This window comes from Haplochromis burtoni, unplaced genomic scaffold (genome assembly GCF_018398535.1).
Source record: "Haplochromis burtoni strain Fernald_Lab_line unplaced genomic scaffold, NCSU_Asbu1 Contig_1102, whole genome shotgun sequence".
NCBI lineage: Eukaryota > Metazoa > Chordata > Actinopteri > Cichliformes > Cichlidae > Haplochromis > Haplochromis burtoni.
The window spans coordinates 1,107-18,306 of NW_024583463.1; the positions used below are offsets into that span (position 1 = coordinate 1,107).

General features: G+C 39.7%; 2 protein-coding genes across 2 annotated transcripts; one reads left to right on the forward strand and one right to left on the reverse strand.

Moving 5' to 3' along the window:
• Nucleotides 1–258: 258 nt before the first annotated feature.
• Nucleotides 259–7,235, reverse strand: LOC102294761 (cytochrome P450 2F3; the record flags this gene model as incomplete). The annotated part of the gene is given in 7 exon segments (XM_042216539.1): nt 259–732; nt 875–1,016; nt 1,123–1,310; nt 1,433–1,574; nt 6,201–6,377; nt 6,540–6,700; nt 7,135–7,235. Coding segments are annotated over 7 exon segments (1,093 nt in total), but the record flags the coding sequence as incomplete, so codon positions are not given.
• Nucleotides 7,236–8,124: 889 nt separating this feature from the next.
• LOC121813068 (cytochrome P450 2C31-like) lies at nt 8,125–12,609 on the forward strand. Its single transcript, XM_042216537.1, has 6 exons — nt 8,125–8,403; nt 8,586–8,762; nt 9,994–10,135; nt 10,263–10,450; nt 10,557–10,698; nt 11,983–12,609. The coding sequence occupies exons 1-6, from the start codon at nt 8,125–8,127 to the stop codon at nt 12,162–12,164; spliced, it is 1,110 nt and encodes a 369-aa protein (XP_042072471.1). The 3' UTR covers nt 12,165–12,609.
• Nucleotides 12,610–17,200: the final 4,591 nt, after the last annotated feature.

The window sequence follows — 17,200 nt, forward strand, 5'->3', positions numbered from 1 at the left end:
CAGCAGTTCATCTAAACAAAAGGCACTTAGAACAGATATAGATACGTTTATCCTACCATAAAACAATAAGAGAAGGTACGACATCTCCCATGCTCCCAGAATGTTTGTGTGAAAGAAAGAGCACTCTGGAATGCACACAAAGCCTTTGAAGACTATTAAGGATCACACCTCTAAGCCATATATGGTTAAATATTTCTAAGCATAAATGACAATAAACAATACAAATCTAAGATAGGTGTGTAGTTTTTTTTAAAGTAATTATTGGTTAAAATCAGTAGTAATCTTTATTGGATAGAGAAAATAAAATCAAAATAATACAAGAACAAATAACTCACTAAAGAAAAGGAATACATGACCGAAAAAACACAAATTGCAATTGTGTTGAGGTAAAAGATTTTCATGTGATGGTTGTGTGTTCTACATCAGTGAGGTACTAGCAAACTAACTGTAAAATAAACATCTAATCACTGTTTCACAAGAAGCTGATGAAGACATCCTTGTTGGAGTGCTTCAACCAGACTATAACTCTGTCTGAACAAATTCATCTCTTTTAACGAGGTGTGGCCATGATGTGGTATCTGCGGGGCACATTAATAAAACTGCTGTTTTCAGGAATGAGGTTTATACTGTCAGGGCCTCCAGCACAGGAAAAAGTGAAATCCTGCAGCAATGATACTATAAAGATAAAAAGCTCCGTACGGGCCAGAGACTCGCCAACACAGTTTCTCTTCCCTGCAGAGATACACAAAGGACTCTGATTAAAAATAACTGCTTTTCACTGTAAATATCAAGATATTTGGAAAAAAATTATTCTTTTGCATGATTTAACATGCAAAAGAACTGGATGATCAATAACTGTGTGTTGACTCTTTACCTGCAGAGAATGGCATGAATGCAGGACTTTTCTTAAAGTTGCCATTATTGTCCAAGAAGTGCTGGGGGTTGAAGGACCTGGGAGTGGCCCATTGCTTTTCCTCTTTTAGCACAGAGTGCAACAACGGAATAATTACAGTGTCCTATTCAAAACATATATCTTGTTAGTGTTGCTGCTTTCAACATTATTCTCTGACTTGATATACAATAGATTCTGTAATACACATGAGATCTTGGAATTGAGAATACCTTTGGGATTGTATAACCCCTGAAGGATATGTCATTCAGTGTGTAGTGAGGGAGGCTGAGAGGGAGATGGTCAAAAAAACGTTGCACTTCATGGATGACAGCAAGTGAAAAAGGGAGGGACTTCCTGTCCTCCATCCTGGGACAACGGCCTTTTCCAATAACAGTGTCAATCTCTTGCTGCATTTTCTCTGGACACAGCAAAGCAGAAATGATTACCACTCTGATTTGTTTTATACATCCACCAAGGGACGTATTCCTAACCATAATGTATTAGTATTGAATGTATTATAAAGTAAATTCACAGTTTTACCTTGTTTTGGGGGGTATTTAATCAGCACGCTAAGAGCATATCTCAGGGTGGAGCTGGTGGTCTGTGTTCCAGCCAGAAACAGAGTCATTATTGTAGAGATCAAATTGTCATAGTGGAACTCAGTTGTGAAAATCTCCTTTTCCTGAGAGAAGAAAGTTGTCATTGTTTTTCTGTGCTTCTCTGTACTTCAATCTGTCTCTCTTTATATGTTTTCTCTTTCTGTCTGTGTGAGTGTATATTTGTGTGTGCATCTTGATCCGTTCTGGCTTCTAGCCCTTTGTTTCTGCACACCTGAGGTGAATAATCTCATCTGTTTGTCATCAGTTATTATCTTACCATCATATCCTACTTTAATAGACTTGACCCGTGTTCAGTGTCAATGTTCCCTCTGGCAGGAACATACGATTTAAGGAGTTTGCTAAAGTAGCTCGGTGCTGTGTTGTTGGTAATTTTAAATGTAAGCAACAGTATTTTAAATTGGATGTGGTATTTAATGGGTAGCCAATGCAGGTCAGCTAGAACATGGTTATGTGTGATTATTCCCAGCTCTGCTCTCCTCCTGTGTATCATTCCCTCATTATCCCTCTGTCTTTTAAGCCCTGTGTCTTCCTCTGTTTGTTGCTGGTTTGTCTGCGTTTCTTCCTCTGCATTTTCTGTGTTCCAGAGTCCATGTCCATTGCCTCTGATTTTTAAGTTCAGGCTCTGATCTCAGGATCACAAGGTTTAAAACTAGTAATAAACACTATTAAATTTCAGTTCTTTGTATTCTGTTCACAGCAAAGAAAGACTAGGCTCAAAGTGGTCAAAGCTCAAAAAATGATCTTTATTTTACATTCCCGGGAACGGAGACTGAGCAGAGAGACATCAGCTAAAGTCTGAAGCAGCAGCAGGCAGTCTGGTTATTTATATACTTCCTCTAGACGTCACACACACTTTAAGTTTCAATCAAACACTCTACTTAGTTTCACTTTCTGTCTGCCACGCTTCCTGTTCTCTGCACAACGCATGCAGTCTCTTGTCAGTACTCTGTGACTTTTGGCACACATTCTAACTCACAGGGGCGTTTTCCTACACTGGCCTCTATAAAACAATATAAACAGAAAATAAGCACTAACAATATATATTTATTTCGTAACAGTTTCCCCCTTTTCATTTCTCTCCTGAGAAATGAACTAATTCCTGATTTATCCCATTAACTTTACTTGCATGTGAGAATAATAGCTAAAGTATAACAAAAGAAATCATGCCAAAAAATAAAACCTTTCCATTGCCCAAGCATGTATGTCATCCGTCCCCTCAACGGGTTGTATATTTTCAATGTTCCCTTATTATTGTGGCATAATTACTTCTATTCACAACAAATAAATCAAACAAATAAATCAAGCTCTACGACAGCACCTCACACACACAAAGTAACTCCACCAGAGTGCCTATTTCGAGTCACTTTTGCCGGTCCAAGCCCGGTGTAACAACAGAACCCAGAGCCCCTGTCGATAGGGTGTTACAAATGAGTACTCTGAGTTCCTCCAAAATTACCAGATTCCTTCCTCTGTCTCGAAAAGGAGAAACCAGCCACCCTTTGAAGAAATGTCATTTTTGGTGCTTGTTTACACAATGGTCTTTTTTTTTTCAGTCACTAGGCAGAGCTAATGAGCTCTGGGTAGTGGTCTATGGTTAATCTTGTTAATCGTATGTCCCTCGCTGATGTGAGGGACATAGATTAACCAGTAAATCAAGTAAATCAAAGGCCTTACTTTTATGCTCAGCTCTCTCTTCACCAGCTGGATATCATTTACATTACTGCAACTATCACCAATCCATCTGTCAATCTCCCATGTCCCTCTCCTCTCACTTGGGAATAAAACCCTGAGATACTTAAAGCTAACCACTAGCAGCACTTGGGTGCACTTTTCCAGCTGAGAACCTTGACCTTAAACTTGGAAGCGCCAATTCTCATTTCCACCACTTCACACTTGGCTACAAACCATTCCAGTTCAAGTTGAAGGTCATCACTTGATGTAACCAACAGAACCACATAATCTGTAAAGGTCAGGGAGATTGTGAGACCCCCAAAGTGGAATCCTTCCACCACTTTGCTACACCTAGAAATTCTGTCCATAAAAAAGTGGACAGAATGACACCGCAGCAATTAAAACAACAAACGGCTGCGCGCGCTCGGAGTGCACCAGTGAAGACAATGCATTCGTCATCACAGAGCATGCCGTGAGGAACACCTTCAGGAGGGTGAACACCAGGAAGGCAGCAGGACCAGATGCAATCCCTGGCCGGGTCCTGAGAGCCTGCGCTGACCAGCTAGCACCGGTGTTCACGGAGATCTTCAACCTCTCCCTGGCCCAAGCTGTGGTTCCCACGTGCTTCAAACAGTCCATTATTGTCCCTGTTCCAAAGAAACAACAGCCCGCTTGCCACAATGACTACCGTCCAGTAGCACTGACTTCAATTGTGATGAAGTGTTTTGAAAGACTGATGAGAGATCACATCACTTCTTCACTTCCTGCCACCATCGACTCACTTCAGTTTGCTTACCGGACTAATCGTTCCACAGACGATGCCATATCTCACCTGCTCCACACATCCCTGAGTCACCTGGACACTGGCAGAGGGAATTATGTTAGGATGCTGTTCGTGGACTACAGTTCAGCATTCAACACAATAATTCCCTCTAAGCTTTTCACCAAGTTGACGGATCTAGGACTCAGCTCATCACTGTGTCAGTGGATCCTCAACTTCCTCACAGACAGACCCCAATCAGTGAGGGTGGGAAAACAAGTCTCCCCCTCCATCTCACTCAGCACTGGAGTGCCTCAGGGCTGTGTTTTAAGCCCCCTGCTGTACTCACTGTACACTTATGACTGTGTAGCCACATCAGACACCACCTCCATTGTCAAGTTTGCTGACGACACTGCTGTTGTGGGCCTGATCTCCGACAACATCGAGACGGCCTACCTGGAGGAGATTAGGAACCTGGAGACCTGGTGCCAGGAGAATAACCTCCTCCTAAACATCAGCAAGACTAAGGAGCTGATCGTGGACTTCACTACAAAGCAGGCGAGGAATTACAAGCCCCTCAGTTCATCAGTGGCTAGTCACGTGCTCTAATGTTGTGATGTGGACATTAATGTGCTCTCTGTGCAGAGGAGTTTTTTTTGTTTCCTGTTCTCATGCTGTCCTCCCATAGGTGCCCAGCGTGAGAAGAGGTCTCTTTTTTTCCTCTTGTACTTTTTCCCATTGTTGTGTAATTTTTCAGTGTTTTCTCTGCAACGCTGCCGATCTCCGACTGTATTCCCATGTGATGTCTTTGTTGTGTGTGTAAGTCGGGGGGGGGGGGGTCCTATTCCTCTGCGGGGCAACCTGCATATGGCCAATAAAGCATTCATTCAATTCAATTCATATGGCACAGTGGAGAGAGTGGACAGTTTCCGATACCTGGGTGTCCACATCACTCAGGACCTGTCATGGTCCTGTCACATCAACACCCTGGTTAAGAAAGCCCGTCAGCGTCTCTTCTTCCTCAGAAGACTTAGAGACTTCCATCTGCCACTGAAGGTGCTCAAGAACTTCTACTCCTGCACCATCGAGAGCGTCCTGACGTCAAACATCTGCACCTGGTTTGGGAACAGCACCAAGCAGGACAGACGAGATCTGCAAAGGGTGGTGCGCTCGGCAGAACGCATCATTCAATCAGAGCTCCCTGACCTGCTGTCCATCTACACCAAGCGGTGCAAGTCCAAAGCTAGGAAGATTATGATGGACCTCTCCCATCCCAACAATGGACTCTTCTCACTGTTGAGGTCTGGGAAGCGCTTCCGCTCCCTTAAGGCCAAAACAGAGAGAATGAGGAGGAGCTTCTTCCCCCAGGCTATTCGGGCCCTGAACCAGGTGTAGGACTGGACTCTCACCACACACATCACATCACCACACGCACTCTGGTTTTTCTTCATGCACACTTCCTATAATTTATAATCTCTTTCTGCTATTTGCACATTTTTTTACTGTAAATTTCTAAGTTAAATCTGTAAATTTTGTATAACCTGTAAATTGTAAATACTGTAAAACCACTGTCATTTAATGGTCGGGCATTGCATTGCACAGCTACAAGCATTTCACCTCATGTCATACTGTGTATGGTTGCTGTGTGTGACAAATAAAATTTGAATTTGAACTCTGAACTGTTGTTAAGCACATTAGTGCAAAAGACTGTAAGTGCACAGTCCCCAACCGGAAGGGGCAGGGAAACAACTCGCTTGTCCACCAGTGACACCAGTGTCCACTTCCAATGTGCACGTGAAAAACTGAGTAGATACAAGTATACTGATTGAAACTCCAGATTGGCACTGAGTCCAGACCCTCAAAAGGAGTTTGGTTCCAGAGCCTGTGCAATGTGTTGAAATAAGACTGACCACATCTAGCTGGGGGTCTTTTAATTTAACATCATGCTCCTTACCCACTAGAAAGATAATGTTCCTTGTCCCAAAACCCTTCTTCATAGGGATTATCTGAATCAGTTTTCATTTGGTCCCTTAGCCAGGACAAGTTTGCCTTAGGAGACTCTGTCACAAACAAATTCCTCCAACAACATGCAAACCTTTCCATCACAAGAAGGCAATTCACAGAGGAGTGTTTAAAATCATTCATAGCAAGATTAGGAAATTTTTAGCACTTTAGATTATATTAATTGCCTAGATTAATAAACACAGTATTTGGAGTTTTGAGCTTTCTTTGATAAATTATGCTTAAGTTTTCCAACCTGGTTCATTTGAATAAGGAAGGAGTCTATGTAGTCTCGTGGGGAGCTGGGGTCCAATGTGTCTTTGTGTTCTTGGATCTTCATCTTGATAAACTTTCTCACTTCTTCATACTCTGCAAAAACTTTTTGATGGGGGCCAGGAAGATGGTCCATGAGTTTCGGAAAGAGGTTGTACATCTGTTGTAAAGAAACATAGCAACATACATTCTTGTGAAGAGACAATGATACATCTACTGTGTTTGGATCATTTTTACAGTATGATTTTCAAAAGACGTATATACTCTTATACAAAATATGAAAACCAAATTAAAAAGCATTTCTATTTAATTTTTAATTTACCTGACCCACAGGGCTGCTGTTAACGTTTTCTATTTGAGAAAGTATGGTAAGAAGGCGTAAGAACTGCTTGTCTTCATAGCTGAACCGTTGACCAAAAACCAGGCAGCAGATCACGTTAGACACAGTACAGCTCAATAAGAAGGTGGGGTCAAATGGTGCACCTGCAAGAGAAGAGGAATCATCTGTCAAATTAACTAAGGACTTCACTTTAGTTATGACATGCCCACACTTCCGACTTTCCCACTGTTTAGTCAGTTTTTTATAGAGATTTAAAGAGTATGTTTGTTGGCACATGGCTTTCCCAAATAACAGTTTTCATGCATTTGAATGTGTTTTCTGAGATCAGTTGTTGTGCATCCTGATGTGTTAACAACCTGAAGCTCACAAAAACACTGTTTTAGTAGATCATATTGTGTTTTTTGGGTGGCTGTGGTGGGTGTTAATTCAGTACTGGAAAATAATAGGTTAGTGGCATTAGCCCACTGTGGTATGTTTCTATCTTGCTAAACTTAAGACTGATTATATTCAATTAGTGTTATAGTGTCCTGTAATATTTAGGGCATGTGAAATGACCTGTCAGCACCTGAAATTATACCTTTTAATTTATGTATGTGAGCCCTCATATGTTCACTCTCTTCTTGGATCCATTCTTCCATCCCCTTGCGTCCCATCCCAAAGTCTCTTAGAGTGGTCATTATTATTTTATCCCTTTGTTGTTTCAGCAACATTAAATTTAAAAACTGTACGTTTGAGTTAAAATATATATTTATAATTTTAATAAATGACAAATTAAAAAAGCATGAACATTTTTTTGTATCGAAAAAATATCAACCGTGACACCAAAGTATCGAACCGAACCATGAATTTTGCGTATCGTTGCACCCCTAACAAATACATATATATTTTGATATATAAAACACTATATGGAACACTATCATCCCTAGTGACCACACCCATATACCGATTTTCATCTACAACTCTGGTTGTCCCAAATGTACACACTCTTTGCCATGAGAATGCTCTAAAGAAAGAGACAAGGACCAGTGTTAAAGTCACTGACACATCATGCCAGATAACCAAAAAGGAAACACAATAAGCTGTCCATGAACATAACAGGACACTACAATACTAACGGAAAATAATCAGTCTTCACTTTGGAAAAACAGAAGCATATTACAGTAGGCTAATCCCACTAACCCAATATTCTCCACTACTGAATTGACTCTAACTACCACCACCACTACGAAAAACAATATGATCTGCTAAAACAGAGAGTTTTGTGAGCTTCAGGATTGTTAACACATCAGGATGCACAATCTGATATCAGAAATCACAGTCAAATGCATGAAAACACCATTTTCTGGAAACCTTGCCAACAAATGTATTTGGTGATATTACCTAAGACAACGCTTACAATGCCACTTTATCCTCGATCACATGGTGAGCATCGGTTTCCCTGCCTGGAACAAGAGCGGCTGATACGCATGCCCTCGCAACACCAGAGGCGGAGGATCTTGCCGCACACGACCACAGGGCCGGATCAACTTCTAAGATAGTTCCAACCGACAAATTGCGAATCTTTGTGATGACAACGTATAGTGCGGGAGCGCAGACTAAACATGGGAAAGTCGAGAAGTGTGGGCATGTCATAACTAAAGTGAAGTCCTTAGTTAATTCGACAGATGATTCCTCTTCTCTTGCAGGTGCACCATTTGACCCCACATTCTTATTGAGCCGTACTGTGTCTAACGTGATCTGCTGCCTGGTTTTTGGTCAACGTTTCAGCCATGAAGACAAGCAGTTCTTGCGCTTCCTTACCATACTTTCTCATATAGGAAAGCTTAATAGCAGCCCTGTGGGTCAGGTAACTGAAAGTGGGAGCAGAATTAGAAATTAAATGCTTTTAAATTTGGTTTTCATAGTTTGATTAAGAATATATACATCAGAGTCTGTCCTGCATCTTTTGAAAATCATACTGGAAAAATTATCCAAACACAGTAATCATGCTCTTCACAAGAATGTATGGTGCTATGTTCCTTACAACAGATGTACAACCTCTTTCCGAAACTCATGGACCATCTTCCTGGCCCCCACCACAAAGTTTTTGCAGAGTATGAAGAGGTGAGAAAGTTTATCAAGATGAAGATCCAAGAACACAAAGACACATTGGACCCCAGCTCTCCACGAGACTACATAGACTCCTTCCTTATTCGAATCAACCAGGTTGGAAAACTTAAGCATAATATATAAAAGAATACACAAAACTACAACTACTGTGTTTATTAATGTAGGTAATTAATAAAATCTAAAGTGCTAAAAATTATATTCTTAATTTAGCTGTGTCCTGCACCTACATTGCCTAAGCAACTGTATGGACTTTTGGCTCAGCTGTACCACGTAGCTAAGAAACTCGGGAGTTACCAGAGCAGTTGCTTAACAATGCTGTGGACATAATTGGAGCATTATTAACCAATGGCACAGATATGATTCCATGGTGTTCAAGCTTTTCACGCTAGATGCAGTATTGTAGAATTGTGGTGAAGACTGTGGCGCTTTAGGAGTGGTTCAACTGCGGAGCTGATGAGGTGTAAAGGTTATTTATTCTTAACTGTAATGTCATTTAAGCTGCAAAAATCAATACATGGCCGGAGACAGCCATCCTTTTTGTCAACAAAAAAGAACCTGGCCCCTATCGGGGAGGAAGATGGAATGCTGGGTGAGAATCCTGTACTTCCATGGCTGCCGTCATCCAAAGACTGGACAGCGGTTGTTTCACAGCCTGAGAGCCGAGGTTGCACACGACGTTGGAGACAACTCCAAAAACAATTTGGTACAAAGAGGTTAACCTCCAAGGACCTGAGGTGGTGTAGTCTGGAGAATGAAATGTGAAAAAGTTGAGAGTCTCTCCGTGGTTTGTAATGTAATTACAAGTAAATTAGTAATGATTGATGTTTTGCCGACATCAATCATTGCACTGGCAATGATTGATGTGGGCAAAACCTTCATCGTTTAAGGCTTTGGCAGAAATGGGTGGATCTAGCCTTAACCAGTGAGATGTTCAGTTGTTCAGTTGTCATAACCAGTTTGAACCGCTCCCATCAGGCAATAGATATAAAAGCATCAGAACAAAGACTAATAGACTAAATAGCAACATCTACCCTGCAGCTGTTAGGGTACTGAATTACAGGTAATCACCTACAATTAGCCTGACAAATACTGTGCAATGGATGACATCCTGTGACATCCTGTGCAACAGTGCTTATGTGCAATAAGGTTCTATTAATTATTACTGAATACAGTCTTCTGCCTCTTTTTTTATTTTTCATTTGTAATTATATTTTAAACTTTGCTTGACAAGGTAGGGACTGCATTTATTTTGTTGTACTTGTTAAAATGACGATAAAGATATTCTGATTCTCTGATTCTGAGAACAATGGCAACTTTGTTCTCTCAGGAAAAGGAGATTTCCACAACTGAGTTCCACTATGACAATTTGGTCTCTACAATAATGACTCTGTTTCTGGCTGGAACACAGACCACCAGCTCCACCCTGAGATATGCTCTTAGCGTGCTGATTAAATACCCCAAAATACAGGGTAAGTTTAGAAAACAAGACCTTGAATTTACTTTACGAGCCCTAATACATTATGGTTAGGAATACGTCCCTTGGTGGACGTATAAAACAAATCAGAGTGGTAATCATTTCTGCTTTGCTGTGTCCAGAGAAAATGCAGCAAGAAATTGACACTGTTATTGGAAAAGGCCGTTGTCCCAGGATGGAGGACAGGAAGTCCCTCCATTTTTCACTTGCTGTCATCCATGAAGTGCAGCGTTTTCTTGACCTTGTCCCTCTCAGCATCCCTCACTACACACCGAATGACATATCCTTCAGGGGTTATACAATCCCAAAGGTATTTTCAATTCCAAGATTTCATGTGTATTACAGAATCTATTGTATATCAAGTCAGAGAATAATGTTGAAAGCAGCAACACTAACAAGATATATGTTTTGAATAGGACACTGTAATTATTCCGCTGTTGCACTCTGTGCTAAAAGAGGAAAAGCAATGGGCCACTCCCAGGTCCTTCAACCCCCAGCACTTCTTGGACAATAATGGCAACTTTAAGAAAAGTCCTGCATTCATGCCATTCTCTGCAGGTAAAGAGTCAACACACAGTTATTGATCATCCAGTTCTTTTGCATGTTAAATCATGACGTAATTCCCCCCCCCCCAAATATCTTGATATTTACAGTGAAAAGCAATTCAGGGCTCTAGAATGTGACCAGTTTGGACACACATGCAACCTAATTTCTCAATGGTGTGACTAAAAAAATCCTAGGTCGCACCGGTGTGACCAGCCATTCGAGTAAAAGAAAATGTCCCTACAACTCTGAAAGTCTCCGTGTGGTCAACAACAGACACACACTATGCCCATATCATGGTCTAAACCATTTAGAGACCTCTCTGATTAGCCGTGGTCCACATATTTCTGTAGGCCTGCGTGTGTGTACGTTTGAAAGTGCAGGCGAATAGAGAGGTGTAAGTAGCCTAGGCCCGATAGAAGTAGATATAGCTGTGGGTAATGATAAAAGATGAAAAGAACGATTGATAACTTTTTCCTTAAGGCCTGATCCGTCCGTAGCCAGTGCTATGACACGGAGCCATCAACCTCTCAGGTTGTGTCTAACACTGGTCTGGAGATGGCATAAGATAATGAGCCACATACGTTTGCAGCAAACAGGTCACCAGAGGAGGCCGAGATGATGATTAAGTTTAACATTGTATGTAATATGTAATGTTACAATATGCCTATTGTAAGTCCGAAATAATTCTTCACAAGAAAAATGGCTTGAACGTAACCCCTACATACAGTAATGATGTCGCGTATGTGAAGTTTATAGGTGTCATCCCGAACACACAAGAAAAAAATGGGAAAAGGCCAAATTACAGGAGTTGGCCATCTGAGGGGCATGTGACTGCAGTGGAGGATAGTCTATAAGATATCAAGCTGTTTAGATGTTCAGATACTGAGATGTTCAGTTTGAAGGCTTATCAGACACTTTGAGGTCCTTTTAATTAAGATTTCCTTTTCTTTAATATATCTTGAGATGTATTAAGTTTCAATTTCAGCTCAGTGAAGCACTTAAAGCACAAGCACTTTTTCAGTCACTTATGTTTCTTGTAGAACTGTGCTCCAAATAAAGAACTTTGTGTTGAAAGATTGTCATTTACAAATCAATACTGTCTGTATGGACAGCTGCGCCCCCCCCCCGAAAAAAAGTGAATATGTAAAATTGTGGTGGTAAGCAATGTGGTTGACAAATTTGGGTGCACCTAACTTTTGTGCTGGCGCACCTTAGAAAACAAGTGCAACCGTGACAAAAAGTTAGTCTAGAGCCCTGCAATTATTTTTAATCAGAGTCCTTTGTGTATCTCTGCAGGGAAGAGAAACTGTGTTGGCGAGTCTCTGGCCCGTATGGAACTTTTTATTTTCATAGTATCATTGCTGCAGGATTTCACTTTTTCCTGTGCTGGAGGCCCTGACAGTATAAACCTCATTCCTGAAAACAGCAGTTTTATTAATGTGCCCCGCAGATACCACATCATGGCCACACCTCGTTAAAAGAGATGAATTTGTTCAGACAGAGTTATAGTCTGGTTGAAGCACTCCAACAAGGATGTCTTCATCAGCTTCTTGTGAAACAGTGATTAGATGTTTATTTTACAGTTAGTTTGCTAGTACCTCACTGATGTAGAACACACAACCATCACATGAAAATCTTCATCTCATTATAACTGTGTTTATTTTTTTTTTCATTTATTCTTTTTTTTTTTTATGAGTTGATTAATGGACTGTTTTTTGTACAAGCAATAAATATTACTACTATATACTAAATGGCTTTACACCTATCAACAAATCATAAAGACTTTTATATAAATACTCAGTCTCATCATCACTGTTGAAACTGTAGAAAACAAAAAAATACAAGGATTAACGTGAATGAATTAAAAATTGCTCTCCTGTCTGAAATGTTGTTTCAACATTAAAATCTTAGTATTTGCTTTAATAACATTCTCTCCAATGATGCATTCAGCTACAAGTGTAGCACAATGTTAACGCAGCTGGTTTCTGCAGAGATTACTTTGACCTCTTTTGGGTCAATATAGCACATTTTTAACTACGCCACAAAATTCTTTGGGGTAAACATCGTCTCATCATGGCTGTTAAAACTTTACAACGACCCCCCCCCCAAAAAAAAGGCTAACAAGGACAAAGTAAATTAAAAAAAACCTATAAATATGTATAAATTAATAAAATTAATCATGTATTGCTACGGAAGCGTAGAGCTGCCACCCAGGCAAAAGAAAAATAGAGTATATCACGTTATAACGTGAAAATTTATTGTTCTAACAATATACTTTTCATGTTTGTACAATATACTATCATGTTAGTACAATATACTTTCACGTTTGAACACATATAATATCACGTTATTACAATATATAATTATCACGTTACAACAAAAAACCTTTAACGTACGAACGAGATAATTATATTGTTTGAACAATAAAGTTTTGACGTTATAACATATCTTTTATTGTTTGAACATGATATATTCGTTTGCCTTAAAACATAGTGAAGTGGGTGACAGTGCAGATCAGAGTGCGAGAAAATGGCTCGTTTATTGGAATTAATTAAGTTCTATTTTATGCTTGGATTGAGGCATGGGGAGATTTTGCTGTTATTGAGCAGTTTGGACAGTATTGTGATAAGCATGCGGACACTTAGAAGAAACCTAAAACGCATGGGACTGTACAGGAGAAAGAATGAGTCCGATCCGATTGAGGTGGCACGATTTCTTATTGATCAACTGGAGGGACATGGGAGGCTCCATGGATACAAACTACATCACCTGAACTGCATTCAGGCAGGTTATGTTGTCACGCAGAGTACTGTGAGACATTTACTGAAATATCTTGACCCTTACGGTGTTGAGCAACGACGCAGAAATCGCCTAATGCGACGCACGTATGTAAATCCTGGACCAAATTTCATGTGGCATGTTGACTCCTATGACAAACTGAAGCCTTTTGGAATCTGTATAAATGGAGCTATTGATGGCTTTTCTGAGAGTTAGATTTGGCTTCATGCCTATTCAACAAACAATGATCCCAAAGTCATTGCGATATTTCATAGACAGAAGTAGAAAAGAAGATGGGCACACCTGCCAGGATTAGCTCTGCTTTGGGTCATAATGGCAGAGATGCAAAGATTCTTGCATTGGATTATGGATCGAAACAGTTTTATTACTGGGCCCAGCAATCAGAATCAGCATATTCAAGGCTGGTGAGCCTTTATGAGAGTCAGCACTGGAAAAATCGTTTCCAGAAATTAAAAGACAATGACTGTTTTTCTGGATGTTTTTTGGACAAGCGACTCATATTGTTTACATGCCTGAACGTCATCGAGGTATGTAACCACATTTATATTCTTTTATTGAGTCAGTGTGTGTCTGTGTGTTAGAGAGAAAGAGAGACACGAGAGAGAAAAAGTTGCTTTAACACCCACCATGCACATAAACCAGGCTATTACATATGTTCAGGATATGAAAAAAATGCATATTTCACTGGCCAGAAACATAAAATCACAATGTTTTAAAAAAAAAAAAAAGGCACGTGTGTGGTGCTTTTGGTTAACATGTTGAGCCAAGAGAAATGTGTTCTTTTACTGATATGAGATTTTTTAATTTTTATTTTAACAGGAAGAGCTGCAGCAAGTTGCACATATGTGGAACACCCACATAATACGCAGAAGCAGAAATGCAGTTGCTCCAAGTGGACGTCCGATTCTCATGTACACCATCCCTATCTTTTGGTGTAAGGCAGGATGGTTATCTTTGTGCATCTGTAGATAGGAATTTGTGTGTGATATAAAAAGATTTGTGTGTAAAAATATTTACACAATTACAAATTATTTTTGTTAAGGCTCTGGTTACAGATACAAAGCAAAAAAACACGTGTGAAACTCTGCACTCAAGTTTCAACTTACGAGTACGAATTTTGACCTCGATTTTTCTTCCTTTCAGCTGATTGGTCATGTCATGTCAATCACAAATTTACTATCCAATCAGAGAACAGATGGGTTGGCTCGTCGAGGGGTCGCTTTACTGAGCTGCAGGTCAACCCCTTTAGAAGGTAAACTAAATTAGTATTACGTCTCTTTCAGTTGCACAATGCACAAAGGGTTGAACTCATTGGATATCAATATAAACACAATTTAATTCATTTGTTTTTAGATAAACAAAGAAACATTGTGCTCAAAATAATATAGAGGAGGGAAGTGAGAGGAGGAGGGAAGTGAGACCCTAAGTGATGGAAGTGACGGGAGAAGGTAAGCGAATTATGCTGTAGGTGACGTCAGACGCTCGGAGATTTGGCGGGAAAAACAAAGATGGTAGCATAGAATTAAAAACTTTATTAGCTTTTAAAACTTCAAGTATTCCAAATACACTAATCACTTGTCATTTAACTAACCACATTTGTCCAACTATCTCCAACACCCTGGAGGACAACGAGGAGAGTTTAGACGCTCTCCAAGATTTCATCGACCGTGCTTCCATGACCTAGTAATGAAGAAGGCCCAGAGTGCATCTTCCCCGGCCAAAATTGAGACGACGTCATTAAAAGTTCGGCCCCAAAGCGCTTACACCCACATTATTCACTCTACGATTCACAACAACTGGTGATAGCTACAGGTAGCCACATGTTGGCAGACGACAGAACAGCTGCATATCAAATTCAAATTCAAATTCAAATTCAAATTCATTTATTTGTCACGTACACAGTCATACACAGTACGATATGTAGTGAAATGCTTGGACAACTGCTCGTGACCTAAAGAAAACAAAAAAGGAAAAGGCTATGAATAAGATAGGAAATAAATATGAAAAATTAAAAAGGGTAAATTTAACTAGGAAGGAATAAAATATAAATTAAGGTTAAAAATGAAATAACTGTACAACACAAATTAGAATGAAGGGTAAATTTAACTGGGAAGAATAAGATAAAATATATAAATTAAAGTTGAAAATAAAATAACTGTACAACAAAATACACAATATAGAACTATATAAGAATGTATGAAGAAATCTAAATATAAATAAATATATACACAATAACAGCAGCTGTACAAGTATTAACCGGAAATGAAGAATATAGTGACCAGTGTTGTGCAAAAACAAGTCCATTGACAGTCGCAGTTGCGTGTAAACATTGTGTTTGCCAAGGCAAAGACCTGTGCAGGGCCTGGGTGATTGGAACCGAGCGCCTGCCCGGTTAAGAGCCCCCCAGCAAGACAGAACTCAATTGATAAAGACCTATCAAAAATGATTGCAAGAACAAATAGCTCAGAAGTGCATTTAGCGTGTTTATTGTTGTGTGTCGTCTAGCCTGCCGCTGCTGTTGGTTTTGGAGCGGCAGGCTAATAAAACATTTGACAGTTTTAAAAAAAATTCTAAAAAACATAATAAATTAAAGGTTAACTAAGAAGAGTGGTTAATCAGTAAGCTCACCAGTGTCATATTCCATGCTTACGCAAACTCCCTGTTAAATATAAACAGATCTCCCATGTGTGACTGTCCTGGGTCTTGGAGCCAGGCTTTTGGGTTGCTGGCATATTAAGTTCTGTTTTTATTACAGTTTGATTTATCCTGTTCTATTAGTATAGTTTTACTCTTAGTTAGACTTTGCAGTCTTAATCCCAATTGATATTGTCTTTGAGTTCTTCTTTCAACAGGGCTCTCTGTTGCTTTATTTGTGTAGTTGTAGTGTGAACTTCATAGTTCTCATAACCCTGAGTCTTGTTGAAATTTCTTTTTGCTTCTAGTTCCTTGACTTGCTGCTGTCTTGTATTTTTTTTCATTATTTTATAGTTTTTATATTATATAGAGCAGGATGGAATCTTGTGCCACTGTGATCTTAGCAGGTTTAATCTTAGCTCTGCTGTGGATGTTTAATATAAAACACAAAAGGAACTGGCATTTGCCTCCAGGACCCACCGCACTTCCTCTCATAGGAAACCTTCTACAGATAGACAAAAAAGCACCTTTTAAAAGCTTTGTTAAGGTAAGAGTTCACTTTTTTAAAATATTTGTGCTGGTTTTTTAAGTTGTACAATATATTTTCCGTAATTTGAGGAGACTCGCACACTTTTAATAAACACACTAATTTAACTTTAACAGTATGTTGGGATTTAGACAAAACTTCAGATGAATGTTGATTTATTATTTAAATTCAATAATCTTACATATCTTTAGTTCAGTGAAACCTATGGGCCAGTGATGACAGTATACCTAGGCTGGCAGCGGACAGTAGTTCTGGTAGGATATGATGCTGTGAAAGAAGCCTTGGTGGATCAAGCAGATGACTTCACAGGCAGAGCACCAACTCCAGTTCTACACAACCCTAACAAGAAATATGGTAAAGCGTGATCACTCAAATATGTTGTCTTTGTCAAGGCACAAGTGATTTTGTTTCCTAGTGCTTTAATTCTTTCATGAACAGCATGGCTTCTCTTCCATTACTTTGATAAGTGGTTTAACCTTTCAGGTATAGGGAGCAGTAACGGGGAACGCTGGCGTCAGCTGCGACGCTTCACAA

Bases quoted from the DNA above. Each gene is read 5' to 3' on its own strand.
- LOC121813068 (XM_042216537.1), top strand. From the start codon at position 8,125: ATGACAACGTATAGTGCGGGAGCGCAGACTAAACATGGGAAAGTCGAG. The intron at 8,763-9,993 runs GTTGGAAAACTT...TTGTTCTCTCAG, and splicing joins TCCTTATTCGAATCAACCAG to GAAAAGGAGATTTCCACAAC. The intron at 10,136-10,262 runs GTAAGTTTAGAA...TGCTGTGTCCAG, and splicing joins TAAATACCCCAAAATACAGG to AGAAAATGCAGCAAGAAATT.